Raw genomic sequence first — 13,418 nt, 5'->3', positions numbered from 1 at the left:
AGGTTTTCTGTAATGTTGTATTTGTTTGGGGTTATTTTCCATAGCATTACACTAAGGTGGGTGTGTGTTCTTTCCATCTTGATACAAACACAGAGAACAGAGCAGGTGTTTCAGGCTCTTTATTAGCACTTGTTTGGAAATCACAGCATGAGTGAACATCCCGAGTCTCCAAAAACTATTATCTTACATTGAACTGGTCTGCTATCTCTTCCTTTGTGGTGGAATTCTGCCTGTACTGCTGGTTTTCAGATTCAGGGCTCTTATAAAAATCCATCTATAAAAAGGATTGCTTTGACCGAGCTTGGTACTATCCAAGTGATAATAGCAAGTCAGTCGAAGTGGCCTTTCCACACTCTCAGAGTGCGGCACGTGAAACTCGGACATCATCCCTGCTGGAGGTACACGACACAAAGAACACTGGAACATGCACAGGTGCGCTGCTAAACCTGTAGCAGCAGCATGCTGAATAGTAAGTCAGTAGAAGAGATCTTAGGCAGCAGGCTCAGCAGGATCCTAAACCTAAGGTTCTGATCCAAGACCAAACGCGAAGAACATACTGGAGATCGATCCATTGAGTCACCATGCTCCACAGCGTGCTGTAGCACAGAGGTGCCCCCCAGCTCTCCCAGGCACTGCACCACTGACCCAAGCACGGGGCTGAAAGGACGCTGCCAGTGCTCCCAAGTCAAAAAGATGGCTGAGTTAAGGTGTGCCAGTAGCCAGAGTGGCACAGGCATGCGGCAGGTGCCAGGGGTACATACAAACCCCAGACCAGAGTTAGGGGGTGCCTTGTTAGATGCAACAACTGTTACCACAGTCCCATTCTGATAACCCTTTGCAGTCAGCACCCCCGTCCCTTTTAGTTCCTTTTGTAAGCACCATCAGGCTGTCTTTGACTGCCTAACTGTTGCAGTATGTTTGGTTTCTCTATATGAAGGAGGGAGATCAATAAAATATTTACAAAATACAGGAAAGAGAAAGATGGCACCTGCAGCAGACTAGTAAGTTTTTGCTAAATAGGAAAATACTGTCCCTTAAGTCACATAAAATTCTTGAAGACAACTTCTGTGGCATTGTAAACTTGAACTAGTTTCCCTTTTTAGTAATACAGCCTAGCACGAGTGGCAATGCTTCAGGTTAATCCACCTTATGCATTTACCCCATCAGAATCTAGGCCTACTACACCCAGACCACCTCTATCAGATCTTCCAGAATATCTTTCTCCTGTAAAGTAAATATGATGTTACGACCCAGAGAGTTGTTGCAATGAGGTTTTGAGTCAGGTGCTCTGCGTGGGATTGACTGTCTTGCATCTTCCACTTGAAAGGGAAGTAGTTTTCAAATACTTCATGTCCAATGTAGACCAGGATGGAGTTCATGCCTGAAAGTAAGCACAGGTTGTGCCATCTGACGAAGCAGATATGAGCTGGCTTCAGAATGAGCAGGCAGAGGCGTGCCAGGCTTACGGAACAGAGCAGCACTGAGACAACAGCAGCTAAACTGCAACAGCTGATGTCGCTCACCCCAAAGATGCTACATATATGTGTTTTCAAATACAGTCTGAGGGGTTCTTCTCCCCAAAACTGCATACTGAAAAGCAGTAACAGACAACCTAGATGCTAAATTGAGAATACAACCAAACTGGTATTCTGTAATTTTATTGACAAGGAGAATAATCACAGTTATTGTCTTAAAGCTGGCTGAGTGCCAACCTATTTGGTCAGATCTATTCCCTTTACAAACAAATGCTGACTGCCCTCCAGCGCTTTGGGATTTCTGGTAGGAGACATGATACCACGCTGTCACCCTACCCATCTTGCTGCCCAGACACCAGACACCAAAGCTGGTAAAAGGTTCTCTCTGCTGTGGGTTTGCATTCTGTAGACAGATGTTTGTCAAGAGCCCAGTGTGGTTAAAACCACAGTGGGATACTTTGGGAGACAGGCTTATCTGAAAACACAGAGACAGAACCTACAGAGCTACCATGGGGATTTCGCCTTCCACTTCCTCAGAAGTGGTATTGCTCTGCTGACAGGCATTAGGTTACCCAAGTCTCAGGAGTCCTTTCCAAAATCAACTATGAACCAGCTGTGGTATTTTGCTTGGTACTAGGCACCAGTTCCTGGGGTCCTTAATGAGAACAGTCATTGGGCAACAGCAGCTCCCAGCCCTCATTTAAAGACAGGACAGTCCCTCTCTCCTGAGTACCTCGTCTCGAGAGTCCCAGTTCTACACACAGATTCAGTTCAAGTCAGTCATCCCAGCATCCTTCAAGTTACCTCATTCTAACTCCCAGCTCTTTAAGACAAGGGAGGCACAGAAAACATAAGAGGACAGTATCAGTGCAGAAAGAATTGAAAGGATTAAGTTTCCTGCTGTGATTTTACTGACCTGGGTAGAAAAATGGAGCACCCGACCACAGCCTCTTGACATCCACAAGGTAATATATCAGCAGTAAGAGGATGAAGGCAAAGCAGCTCATGGTTGTCACATACGATATTGACCTACACACATTGTCAGTACAAAAATGATTTAGAGAACCTTGTGATGCGGGCAGTTCTCGATAGAAGAAAGGTAAAACATTCTCCAGGGTAAAATACTACCTCAACAAAATCATACAGCAAGTTGATTCTCTTTTCTTACCATAAATTCTTGTTTATGGGAATAAACCCGTCTTCTTTGGAACATTTTGTCAAGATAGCAGAAATAATTCCCTGAAACATGAAGTTGTAAAGTTTATATAACCACTGCAACATGTTCAGAAATACTAGGTTTGTGTCCTATAAAAATGCAGGTGTATTGAAGAGCTACGTAACTGCCTGGCTTACCATTACTACGCTCCATATGAAGAACCGGCTCATAATTTGTTTGTGCTGGTCTTTGTAGAACAAGATAATTTTTCCTGCCTAATATAAAAAGAATACCAAAAAAATGAATTAATGCCCACAAATGTAACTGCATTTCAAGAGCCAGCTGCTACTTGCTACCTGTGCTAAGACAGAGAACATGGATAGGATTTATACCGAGTGGCTGAAAGGCTGGGAACGGGAGCTCCGTGCAAAGAACGGACACAGATGGTGAAAGTGGGTAAATACAACCCACTCAGCAAGAGGTGTGCCTTTTCTCCTGCTCCATCTCCCTCAGCAAGGGCTGCACGATGAAGCACCACCACGCCAACTTCCCAGCCAGCCCCAACAGTCTCTCCTCAGCACCACGTCGCACCCTGCTCAGAGCACATGCTCCTTTTCACACCCCGCTAGGAAATGTGTCCTGATGACTCATTCCTCAGTGTCACACTTCAGTTCCAAGCTCTGCTCCACAGAGATTCCGTATCAATTTTTATCCAGTGCTACATGTGGTAACATTCCCTTCTCAGCACAAGGGTTGCTGTTTGGCTAACAGCTGCTGCACAGACAGAACAGCCAGCAATCCTAACTAAAACTGCATCAAAACCTGTTCTGATGTATTTCAAACAGGGTGGTGAGTTGCGAGCTCTAGGTATTGGCAATACTAATGGGAAGCACTGCTTCCCTTGTGTCTGGGAAGCTGAGCACGCCTGTAGCTCCTGTGCAAGATGACTGACACAGCATGCCAAGCGGAAAATTAGCAGTAGGGAACAAGTACAGCTGTGACTTCTACAGCCCTATGTTGAAAATGAAGCCGTGAAGTCTATGCAACTCTTGGCCCTATTTTCCAACATGCAGAGCCAGCCCACTCCCAGCATACATCCAACTTTAAAATAAGAACAAGGAAGTTTCCAGGTGGGTATTTTACAGACTTCTTGTGTGCATCCCCTACAAAAACTGAGAAAAAAGCCTTGGTTTATCTTATGCAAGCTACTGCCAGGTTAGATTCCAGCTCCCTGACACTCACCATATGCTAGGTAAGCCTGAAAGCAGTGCTCTGACCAAGGTTTTGTTAGGGCCAGTTTCAGCCTTAAATAAAGAAACCCAGTTGTCTCCCACTTCCAGGATTTCCTCAGATCTTCCCATTATAGCACAGCCAGAAAGAAAAGAGGTACCTGCAGTCCTAGGAATGCCATAAAAATGGTATTTATGGTCCCCAGAATCCCTTCAGGATCATACGGCATCGTCGTTTGGTAAATCACCTCAGAGAGAAAACAGTTGATAGAGGGCATCAGAGCAGCCAGTGTTCTTTCTCTTCTACCCCCTGCACAGCTCACTCCCAAGCCCCTCCTGACAGCTGCATTCAGTGCTTGCCTGTGGCTTTGTCCTGCAAACCAAAAGCGACTTACAGTTGAAGAGGGGTGCTGATAGATATGCTTTTCTCCAAGAAGTAAACGATCAATGTACCCAGCCGCTCCTCCGGTGCAGTTGGGGTATTTTCCAAAGTCCCCGATGCCCCCAGGACCAAGGTAGCCCCTAGGACAGAAGCAAACTGGTTACATCACGAAGTGTTGGTGCACTGCCCCGGAGCAGCAGCTGGTCAGTGGCCTGGCATACTAACTGCCCAGTGTCTTCCCTCGCTAGAGGCACATGGTGAATCACAGGTCCTGCATGTCAGCTGGCTGGTGGCCTCCCTGTTCTGATCATCTCAATGCCACGAGCAGTTGGGTCAAGAGGAAAATCTAAAGCAATCCTTCAGTTCAGCCCTGGCCACCCAGCTGGCTCCTCCACCTGCTCTGCAGGTGCTGTACCTTTGAAGGGGCAAAGACAGAGACAGGGATGACACTGCCATGATCAAACACTGCAGTACATGACCTCGGGCAGATTTTAATCCTCTTCTTTCTAAAGAAAGGAACAAAGATGTCGCTTTCAGAGCACCTGGTACTTTAGTACCAAAGTAAAGGAAGGTTTTTCACATGATGAACGCTTCCCTTAGCCCTGCTGCCCTAAAAGCTCTTCTTTATTCTTTCCCTGTGGCTAACAGAATGTATTTCCTACTCAGTAGGAAAAAAAACAATCTGAGTGCACAGCCTTACCTGGGACAACCTGGCACTGGTAACAGAAAGGTCAAGCAGAGCCAAATCACTTCTAACGTCAGAATGAAAATCCACTGTGGCCAATACGGGAGGATATCCTGCAGAGCAAGACATGGCGTCTCCTGCATGAGATGGAGGGAGGAGGAATATTAGTTGGCAAGTAAAACCCATGCCCTTAAGGACATCCTGTACTCCTGGCAGGCTGTACTTCCCCAGATATGAGAGGGAGCTGTTGTCATTATGAAATTGGGTTCTACCAATAGACCTTTCATCTTCACAAACCATTTCCAGACACTTAGTTACTTGGGGGAGGGGAAGAAACAATCCAAAACAAAAGCCCACAATGTTTTTAGCTTGGAAAATGTCATAAGGAATTTTGATTCATGAGTAGAACAAAAAGCCTTTTGGGAAAAGAGACTCCAGAAAGGCCAAAAAGCAGTATTACTTTCCCCTGCTGTGAAAAAACACTGCCAAAATTAACCAGGCAAAACACAGGCCACGGGACTCGGCATAGAGATGCCTGTCCCTGGAGTCCCTTGGCAGTGGAAAGTCATCAGCAGTGCCTGGGAATGCCTGCTTCTCAGCACCAACTGAATGGACAAAGTTAAACCTGACAAAATGAAGACTGAACCACTGAGGTTTGCATGTTCTCTAATTTTTTTGCTAGGTCACGCTGCATTACACATCAGGTAAGATGCTACATGTTTTCTCACCATTTTTCATGTGATCTTTGTGCCCAAACAAGAGCTGAAGCTCCCATATCCTACTCCTTTATCATCTGAGTGCATCCCTGAGGAGAAGAACTTGGGGGTGTTGAGTGCTGTAAGCCAGCAGTGTGTGCCTGCAGCCCAGAAAGACAACTGTATCCCGGGCTGCATCAGCAGCAGTGTGACCAGCAGGTCGAGGGAGGTGATTCTGCCCCTCTACTCTGCTCACATGTTGTGTCCAGCTTTGGGGTTCCCAGTACAAGACAGACATGGAGCTGCTGGAGCAGGTCCAGGAGGGCCACAAAGACAATCAGAGGGCCTGAGCACCTCTCCTGTGAAGACAGGCTGAGAGAGTTGGGCTTGTTCAGCCCAGTGAAGAGAAGGCTCCAGGGGGACCTTACTGCAGCCTTCCAGTACCTGAAGGGGCCTACAGGAAAGATGGAGGGGGACATTAGGAAAAAAATTCTTCCCAGTGAGGGTGATGAGTCCCTGGCACAGGCTTCCCAGAGCAGCTGTGGCTGCCCCCTCCCTGGCAATGCTCAAGGCCAGGTTGGGTGGGGCTTTGGGCAACCTGGTCTGGTGAAGGGTGTCCCTGTCCATGTCGGGGTGGGGAACAACTAGTGATCTTTAAGGTCCCTTCCAACCCAAACTGGTCTGTGATTCTATGATTTGTCATCTCCCCACATAACTCACCAAAGTCCCATTCTCAGCCCCAGGTTTTGTAAACAGGAGTTCGAGAGCAGCAACCACCAGGTATGTGAATCCCAGCCTCTGGAGCACCCCAGGAATACGCAGATTATCCCAGGACACTGGAATACATGCAAGCAATGTGGAAGAGGCACAGACACAGGCTCTTCTGTAAATGCAAAAGCTACCCTTCTCCAGGGAGAACTGGGGCACTGCATCTGCAGGTACAAGGGACACCTCCAGTCTGCCACTCCACTTTCTGTAAATTGTAACCCTGGTAAAGTCACCACTAAGATGATGAACAGTGGTCAGCACAGGGGTCAAACAGATAGAACTGTGTCAGGGCAGCACTCTGGAGCACACCAAACTGCCCCCATGCAACTGGTCAGGACAGCAAGGCTGTTTTCTCAACAGCCCAGCCAAGGAGGCAGGAACAACAGTTTCAGAAATAGAAGGAAGAGAGCAAGTTGCACTCACATGGTCCAAGGCAGTAATTGGGATTTACAACTATTATTCCCAGCAGGATTAGCAGAAAACTCCTCCAGAAGATCTTCCCGAGCACCTTCCACTTAGAACTTCCCCACCGCAGCATGGAGCTCAGTGACAACGATATTGATGTTCCCATGATGAACACAAACCTGGAGAGCAGAGCAGATGAGAAATGGAGCTGAGAGGTGCCTCATCACACGTGTGCACGACAGCAAACACCACAGCTACTGGGGCAGCACTGGCCCAAGAGGAATGCACACATCAACTGAAGCTGGGCAGCTTCATTTCCTCCAATTGTGAGGAATTCCCAGACAACGGAGCTTGCACTGTGGGGCCTGTCCACCTCTTAGAGTGGTGAGCTGAGGCAGTGAAGTTCAGGGAAGTAACTGCATTCTGGTCTTTTTGCAGTAACACATATGCCACCAAGAAATTCCATTCCCCCAAATTAAATTAGCGTCTTCAGAGCAGTAAAACACAAGCTGCAAAGCTATGATTCAGATTCAGAACTGACCCGCTCCTCCCATCTGGATGAGGTTGACAGTGCAAGCCCAGCTCCCATCTCCAAAGGTAATGACAACTGGGGTGTATTTTAGAGAGGTGCACAGGGGGCAGATGGGATGTTTGCTTCCCCAAAGGACCATTCTCTGGTTATACAGAGATTAGCTTAATTCTGACTTCCCTTGGTTGTTTTATCTCTGGATACACATCAGTCCATCTCTGAATCTCTCCAGACTGTCTTCAACACAGCATCACGGCATTGAGCTCCTCAGGGATTACTGCACTTCCACTGCCAGGGTAACCCTGGGTCTCCCGCTGACATTGTGGGGGGTGGGGTGACAAAGGAGGATGTGGGGCAGCTGAAAGCACCCAGCTCTTCTACTTGTTCATAACGGTGATGCCATTATCTGGAGGGGCAGACTCTATCAACCATCTAACGCAAATTCACCCCTCCAAATACATTTCCACATGGAGGCAAGGTGCACACACTATTCTCCTTGCGACCCTTAACATAAATGATCACTTGACAGGAGAACTATTCTTCAGGAAGACTTACCATGGAAACACCAGATCCGCCACCGTTAATCCTACAGAGAAATGCAAAGGAACACATCATTTGCCTGGAACCCTCCCTAAATTTTAACAACATGATTGTTGAGTTTCCAGAAGAATTGCAGGCTGCTGCAATTACTTAATGCCTCAAAATCTAACACACATTATAAACAAAATGTACAGGGAGGTAATCATCTCACTTCACTGCTTTTACCATTCTTCAAAAATAGGGTTGGAACTGATTGCTGTGTCTTGGGAAGATCTCAGGGATGGGATCCTTGCTATTTTCCAGTAGTGCAGCACCATGCCCAATCCCTTCCCTGTCAGCTTGCCAGTCAAGGCGTGATGCTTGTACAACATCGAGCAGCATCCGCTTGACTGGGGTCATTAAACAACAAAGAAAGTTAAAGACACAAACTGCCTCAAAAATGAAAAGGTTCCAAGTGCTCTGTGACCCAAAACCGCCCCGTGACTCTGAGGAAGAGCAGGATATGCACTGCTTTGCCCATTAACCTAACAGACCAGATACCCCGCAGAGGCCAGCTGGCACAGCGTCCCAGCCTTCAGCTGGGCAGCAGCTCACTGCAGCAGCTGCTGTGCTAACCGCATCTAGGCACTGCTACAGTTAAACCCCAGATGAGCTGTCTCAATTGTACTTTACCATTCCAACTCTCATGTTTGAAGAACCAGTATTTTCCTCCTCCATAGTTAACAAACACCATAATTATAAGAGAGAGCCTAAAAAGACAAGAAGAAAAACATGCACAAAGTATCACATGTCGATGAAATACATGAACACACAGTTAATATTTACCCCCACTAAAACATTTCAAACTGTGATTCTGTGTGATTTTATTTTTAAAGCAAGACTATGCACAAGGTTTCCAGCTTTGCCAACCAGGAAGCAGTGCTTCAAAGATCATGGGTGGCAGTGAACCAAAGTAAGTCCTTCACATAGCATTTTCACACTGAACATATGTTGTTCTTTCCCACCCTCTGCCACAACTTTAATGTTTCCTCAAACTAGATCAACTGCTAAGTGTTGTGGAAAATCCAAGAATTAAAACCTTGATTATCTTCCAACTAAAACAGACCCCTTTGAACCGTCCATCTGCTATATATTGACATACACTGTCAAACCACTACTGGAAAAATGTCATTCCCCTTGGAAGAGCTGCTTCTGAACAAGGTCTTGTGCTCACCCTCGGAACGTGTCCAGGGAACGCAGCCGCTGCCGAGAGCCTGTGCTCCACAAACGTGGGCTGGGACCACTGCTAACAGAGTCCGTTGTGTGTGGGGACCCAAGCTCCTTTGGGAACAAACAAGACACACGAAGGACAAGTCAGCAGCTGCATCAGCTGCCTACTAGGGAACAGAGGTCAGCAAACTTCAAACTTTCTCATACTGGGCTTGCATTTGTTGTCCCTATCTTCCTTTTGTTTCCCTGCTTTCCACTTCTAACCCCTTCGTGGCTCTACCATCTTGCAATAATATTTGCTGATGCTCCAGCCTCCACCTTTGGCCAGGGTGGAAACACCAATGCAGTGAGAAAAGCCTGTGTTTGAGCCTGTGCTTGAGAGATGAGTCCAGATCAGCCACAGGCCTGTCCTCGCTGAGAGTGCTGCTTTACAACAGAGCTGCGCAGAGCCAGCTACTGACCCAAGCAGGATTCATCCCACTGGCCAACACCTCAAAGAGACTGTTTAGAGAGCTAAACCAGCAGAAAATTAATCCTTTTGAACACTGGAGTGGCTCCTTTCCATCAAGTTCCCTAAATCGCTCCAATCAGCCCCAGTGACAGCATAAAGAAGCAGACATCGCTATTACTGCAGCTATGGAGATGAACAACTACAAGAATTGCTGCAGAGCTCTGCTCCCAAGTCTGGAATCTAGACAGGTTTGGATCTCCTAGATGTGAAGCCCAGACTGTGATGATCTATCTATATTCTAGTACAAAACACGGTTCACACAGAAATGCCAGCTCTAGGGCCACCAAAGAAATCTTGACTTCAATGTAGATCCTGCTAAAATTCCTCCTGTGGTGCAAGCAGACGTGAAGCCTGGCTTTTCTTCCCCTCGCTTACATTGCCTATGTCAGACAGAGACAGCATTTTCACTGACATGTTTGCTTCAAGGGAACTGAAGAGGGCACAAAGCCCTATGGTCAAGACTTGAGAGAGCTCTACTGGGAATCTACTAAACCTGCATGGAAACCCAGCCTAGCACTGCTGACACAAAATTGCCTGTCTGACATCAGATCAAGATCTGCCAAGGGGGACATGCACAAGGGGAAGATGATCACTAATAAACACGTCCCTAGATGTCTGGATAGTGTGTTCCTCAGAGATGGAAACACTACAGAATGCAAGTTACTCACAGAATTAATCAGACGATCGGTTTCTCTGGGGTCCAGTTTCTTGTAAACCCAGTTTCTGACTGGATCAATTCTGAAATTCAGTAACAGTTTAGGACACAAAGCAAGAAGTACTTCCAGCCAGTTTCATCCTAATGCCAACTACTGAGCAGCAGTAAATCAGAAGTTGGGACAGTCCCTGGTTCTGTTCTCCCAGCTCACACAGGTAACACTGACATTCAGCCAGTACCTGGGACCTGGGTGAAGTCCAGCCATATACTTACATTGCCACAAGCTCCAGTTCAGGGCTTTATTCTTGGGCTGTTCACAGGCAGGGATGGCTCACGTCATTCAGTGACAAAGGACACTTAGGTCCTACTGGCTCGTATCGCCAAGACCCATCACTAAACCCAGGAACAAGGCAAGGGAGGGTGAGGCAGGGCGTGTGCCAGCTTATGGCTGACATCATCTGCCCATCAGTAAGCACTCCACACGTGAGCTAACAAGGCTGCAAGATACTCCTCAAGGGAAATCCTATTACTGAGTATTTATTATCATAAGGACAGCTACTGCAGCTTAACTTGTACAGGGCAACCTGGTAACAGGATCTGATCTGCAAGCGGGGCTACAGTGGGGCTCTGAAGCACTACCACACTATGACACGTGGTTTTAATCTGGAGGCTCCTCTTCACGTATGAGGAGGTGTTAGAATACTGTTCACTTACTTCATAAGAAGGTGCCACACAATCAGGATAGCAAGGATTCCCGTGTAAACCAGGAAAGCAAAGAGAATAGCTACATGGAAGAGAGAAGAACACAACTCTATAAATGATCTAGCAAAACTATTCAGCAGCCCGGGCATGACCAAGCATGACAGAGAGCCCAACCCAGCATTCATCACAGCACCTTCTCTATGCAATACATAACCCCATCCTGAGCCCCAGAGGAAAAAAACCAACACCTACACCCCAAAAGGACCCAAAACAAAAGCAGGCTAGTTTCAAAATGCAGCTCAGTGACTGCACATCATGGCATAAAAAATGTGAAATAAAACCGCAGTGCATCACAAGGCAATGGTGAGAAAAGAGCTGATGTGCCACACGTTCTGGAGAAGAAACTAGAGATTTAGAAACAGCTGCCACATGAAGACAGGGGAGAGAGAAATACACCACATTGCTGAGCATGGAAATTTTTTCTTTACAGCTGAAAAACTGGAAGGACTGAAGAATAACCTAACGTAAAGGGAAAGAATGGAAGAAATAGACAAGGGTTCAAAACAACCCTGGAAAGCAGATGAATGAAAAAGCAAGACATGAGGTTTAAAATAAAGTTTCAACAACAAACAAAAACCCAAACATTGTACAAATTGTTTCCCATTTTGTGAGAGAAACAAGACAGAGGGAAGAAGAGTGAGGATTCTGTACATAAACATGCAGGGAAACAGGAACCAACTACAAAAATGTCTCACTGAACACACACCCAGTGATTCTTCTGGGATAATCCCTGCTGCAAAAAGGTTGTGGTCAAGCAGTATGTCATGTGAAGAGGACAAACCCTGGTCAGGGCCTCAAGATGGGTGTGTAAAACGTAAGGAGGTAAGATGCAGAGAGAGAAGAGGAGCAAAAACCAGGACATATTCTCAGCACAAGCATGACTGGCTGCAAAAGCTTTTTAGGAAGTTGGTTTTGCTGGGTGACGTGCAAGTTGTAGAATGAAAGGGGAAAACAGAGCATTACATACGGAGGTAGCTGTTGATAGGGCCTTCGTTGATGACTAGGTCACAAGAAACAGCTTTGGTGCTTGTACTTTGGGTCTTTACCACAAGGGAATAATTGCCAAACTCTCCAAAATGATACTGAATCCTGCAAAGGATAAAGGAAACAAAACTTGCTGAGGCATCACCACTGTGTGCAGGTTCCACAGCAGCATTTGGGATGCTGGAAGCCCTAACGTTTTTAGGAAAGGTAAGCTGAAAGCTTCACCTAACAACAAGATTTAGCGAGGAGCTGCCTGGCTCTGATTTGCCAAGCATTCACATCCCTTAGCCCAACACAGATGCTTGACCACACATGCACTGCTACCTGCCACATCACCCGTCTTCCTGAAGTACTGCGGCTCTGCAAGAGAAACCAGGCGCTTGCACATGCTGCCTCAACACACACCACTGTGGGTCCTGCTTGCACCTAGGCTGCTTTGGCAGAAGTACAGCGTGTGCCAGTTACGGCAGCAGGGGGAAAGGCTGAAACCTCGGTCTAAACAGTCTGGAAGCAGTAAGCGATGAGCAGGCAATAAACAGATGCATGGCTTAAAGAAAGAAAACGAAGGGGCAGAGCTGTCCAGGTGTTCCCTGGGGCTGGGCCACGTACTTGCAGAGCTCTCCATCACCCACGGAGCCGCTGAGCTGCAGCGTGAGAGGATGCTGGGTATCAACCATCACCACCGCCGAGCCCGGTTCGCTCAGGCCCCCGCCGCCTGGTGGGACGAACGCCAGGAACTGATACAAGCACTGCGGAGGAAGAGGGCGAAGTGAGCTCCTACGTGTCAAAGGAGAGCAAAGGGGCTCCTGCTTTGCAGGGCGGAGAGGCAAAAGGCGAGGGGAGATGCCCGGGGGCTGGAGCTCCCGCTGCGGGGCTTCCCGGCGTGCGGCTCGGAAACCAAACCCGAGAGCCCCGGGGACGCCGGAGAGGCGCAGCAGCCCCTCGTGGGGCCGGGCCGGGCCGTCCCAAGCGGAGGCCGGGGTGTGACACGCATGGCACAGCCCCTCCGCGGCTCCCACCGCTCACCTGGTGGCAGGCGCCGGAGAGGGCGGAGAGGCGGAGGCCCTGCGCGGGCAGCTCGTTATGGACGAGCAGCAGGGCCTGGTCCATCCGCCCCGTCGGGTGCCGCTCCGCCGCTGCCCTCCCGCGGGGCCCGGGCTCGGGCCCGCTCCCGCTCCCCTCCGGCGGGCCCTCCCCGTGCGGCTGCGTGAGGCCAGGCGCCATCAGCAGTGCGCCCAGCGCCGCCGCCGCCGCCGCCGCCAGCCCTGCTGCCGCCGCCATGTCGCTGCGCTCCGCCCCGGGGCGGCGCCGCCGCCACCACCGCCCTGCGCGGCCGCGGCGGGGCCGGGATGGGCCGTCGGCCTTTCTTCCCTACCCCGTGGCTGCTGTGTTTTCCGGGGTCAGGCGTCGCCGGCCGGGGCGGCCCGGCCGCC

General features: G+C 48.6%; 1 protein-coding gene across 1 annotated transcript; it reads right to left on the bottom strand.

Annotated features, from left to right (window-relative positions):
• Positions 1–110: 110 nt before the first annotated feature.
• HGSNAT (heparan-alpha-glucosaminide N-acetyltransferase) lies at positions 111–13,266 on the bottom strand (the record flags this gene model as incomplete). The annotated part of the gene is made up of 17 exons (XM_084263612.1): positions 111–1,381; positions 2,392–2,504; positions 2,644–2,714; positions 2,829–2,906; positions 4,022–4,108; positions 4,256–4,382; positions 4,943–5,064; positions 6,343–6,458; positions 6,814–6,974; positions 7,880–7,910; positions 8,537–8,613; positions 9,078–9,184; positions 10,253–10,322; positions 10,954–11,023; positions 11,969–12,090; positions 12,595–12,734; positions 13,012–13,266. The coding sequence occupies 17 exons, from the start codon at positions 13,264–13,266 to the stop codon at positions 1,200–1,202; spliced, it is 1,929 nt and encodes a 642-aa protein (XP_084119738.1). The 3' UTR covers positions 111–1,199.
• Positions 13,267–13,418: the final 152 nt, after the last annotated feature.

This window comes from Gallinula chloropus (genome assembly GCF_964237585.1).
Source record: "Gallinula chloropus genome assembly, chromosome: 4".
Classification (NCBI taxonomy): domain Eukaryota; kingdom Metazoa; phylum Chordata; class Aves; order Gruiformes; family Rallidae; genus Gallinula; species Gallinula chloropus.
The sequence above is the reverse complement of the archived record's forward strand: the minus strand, read 5'-3'. Positions and strand labels throughout refer to the sequence as shown.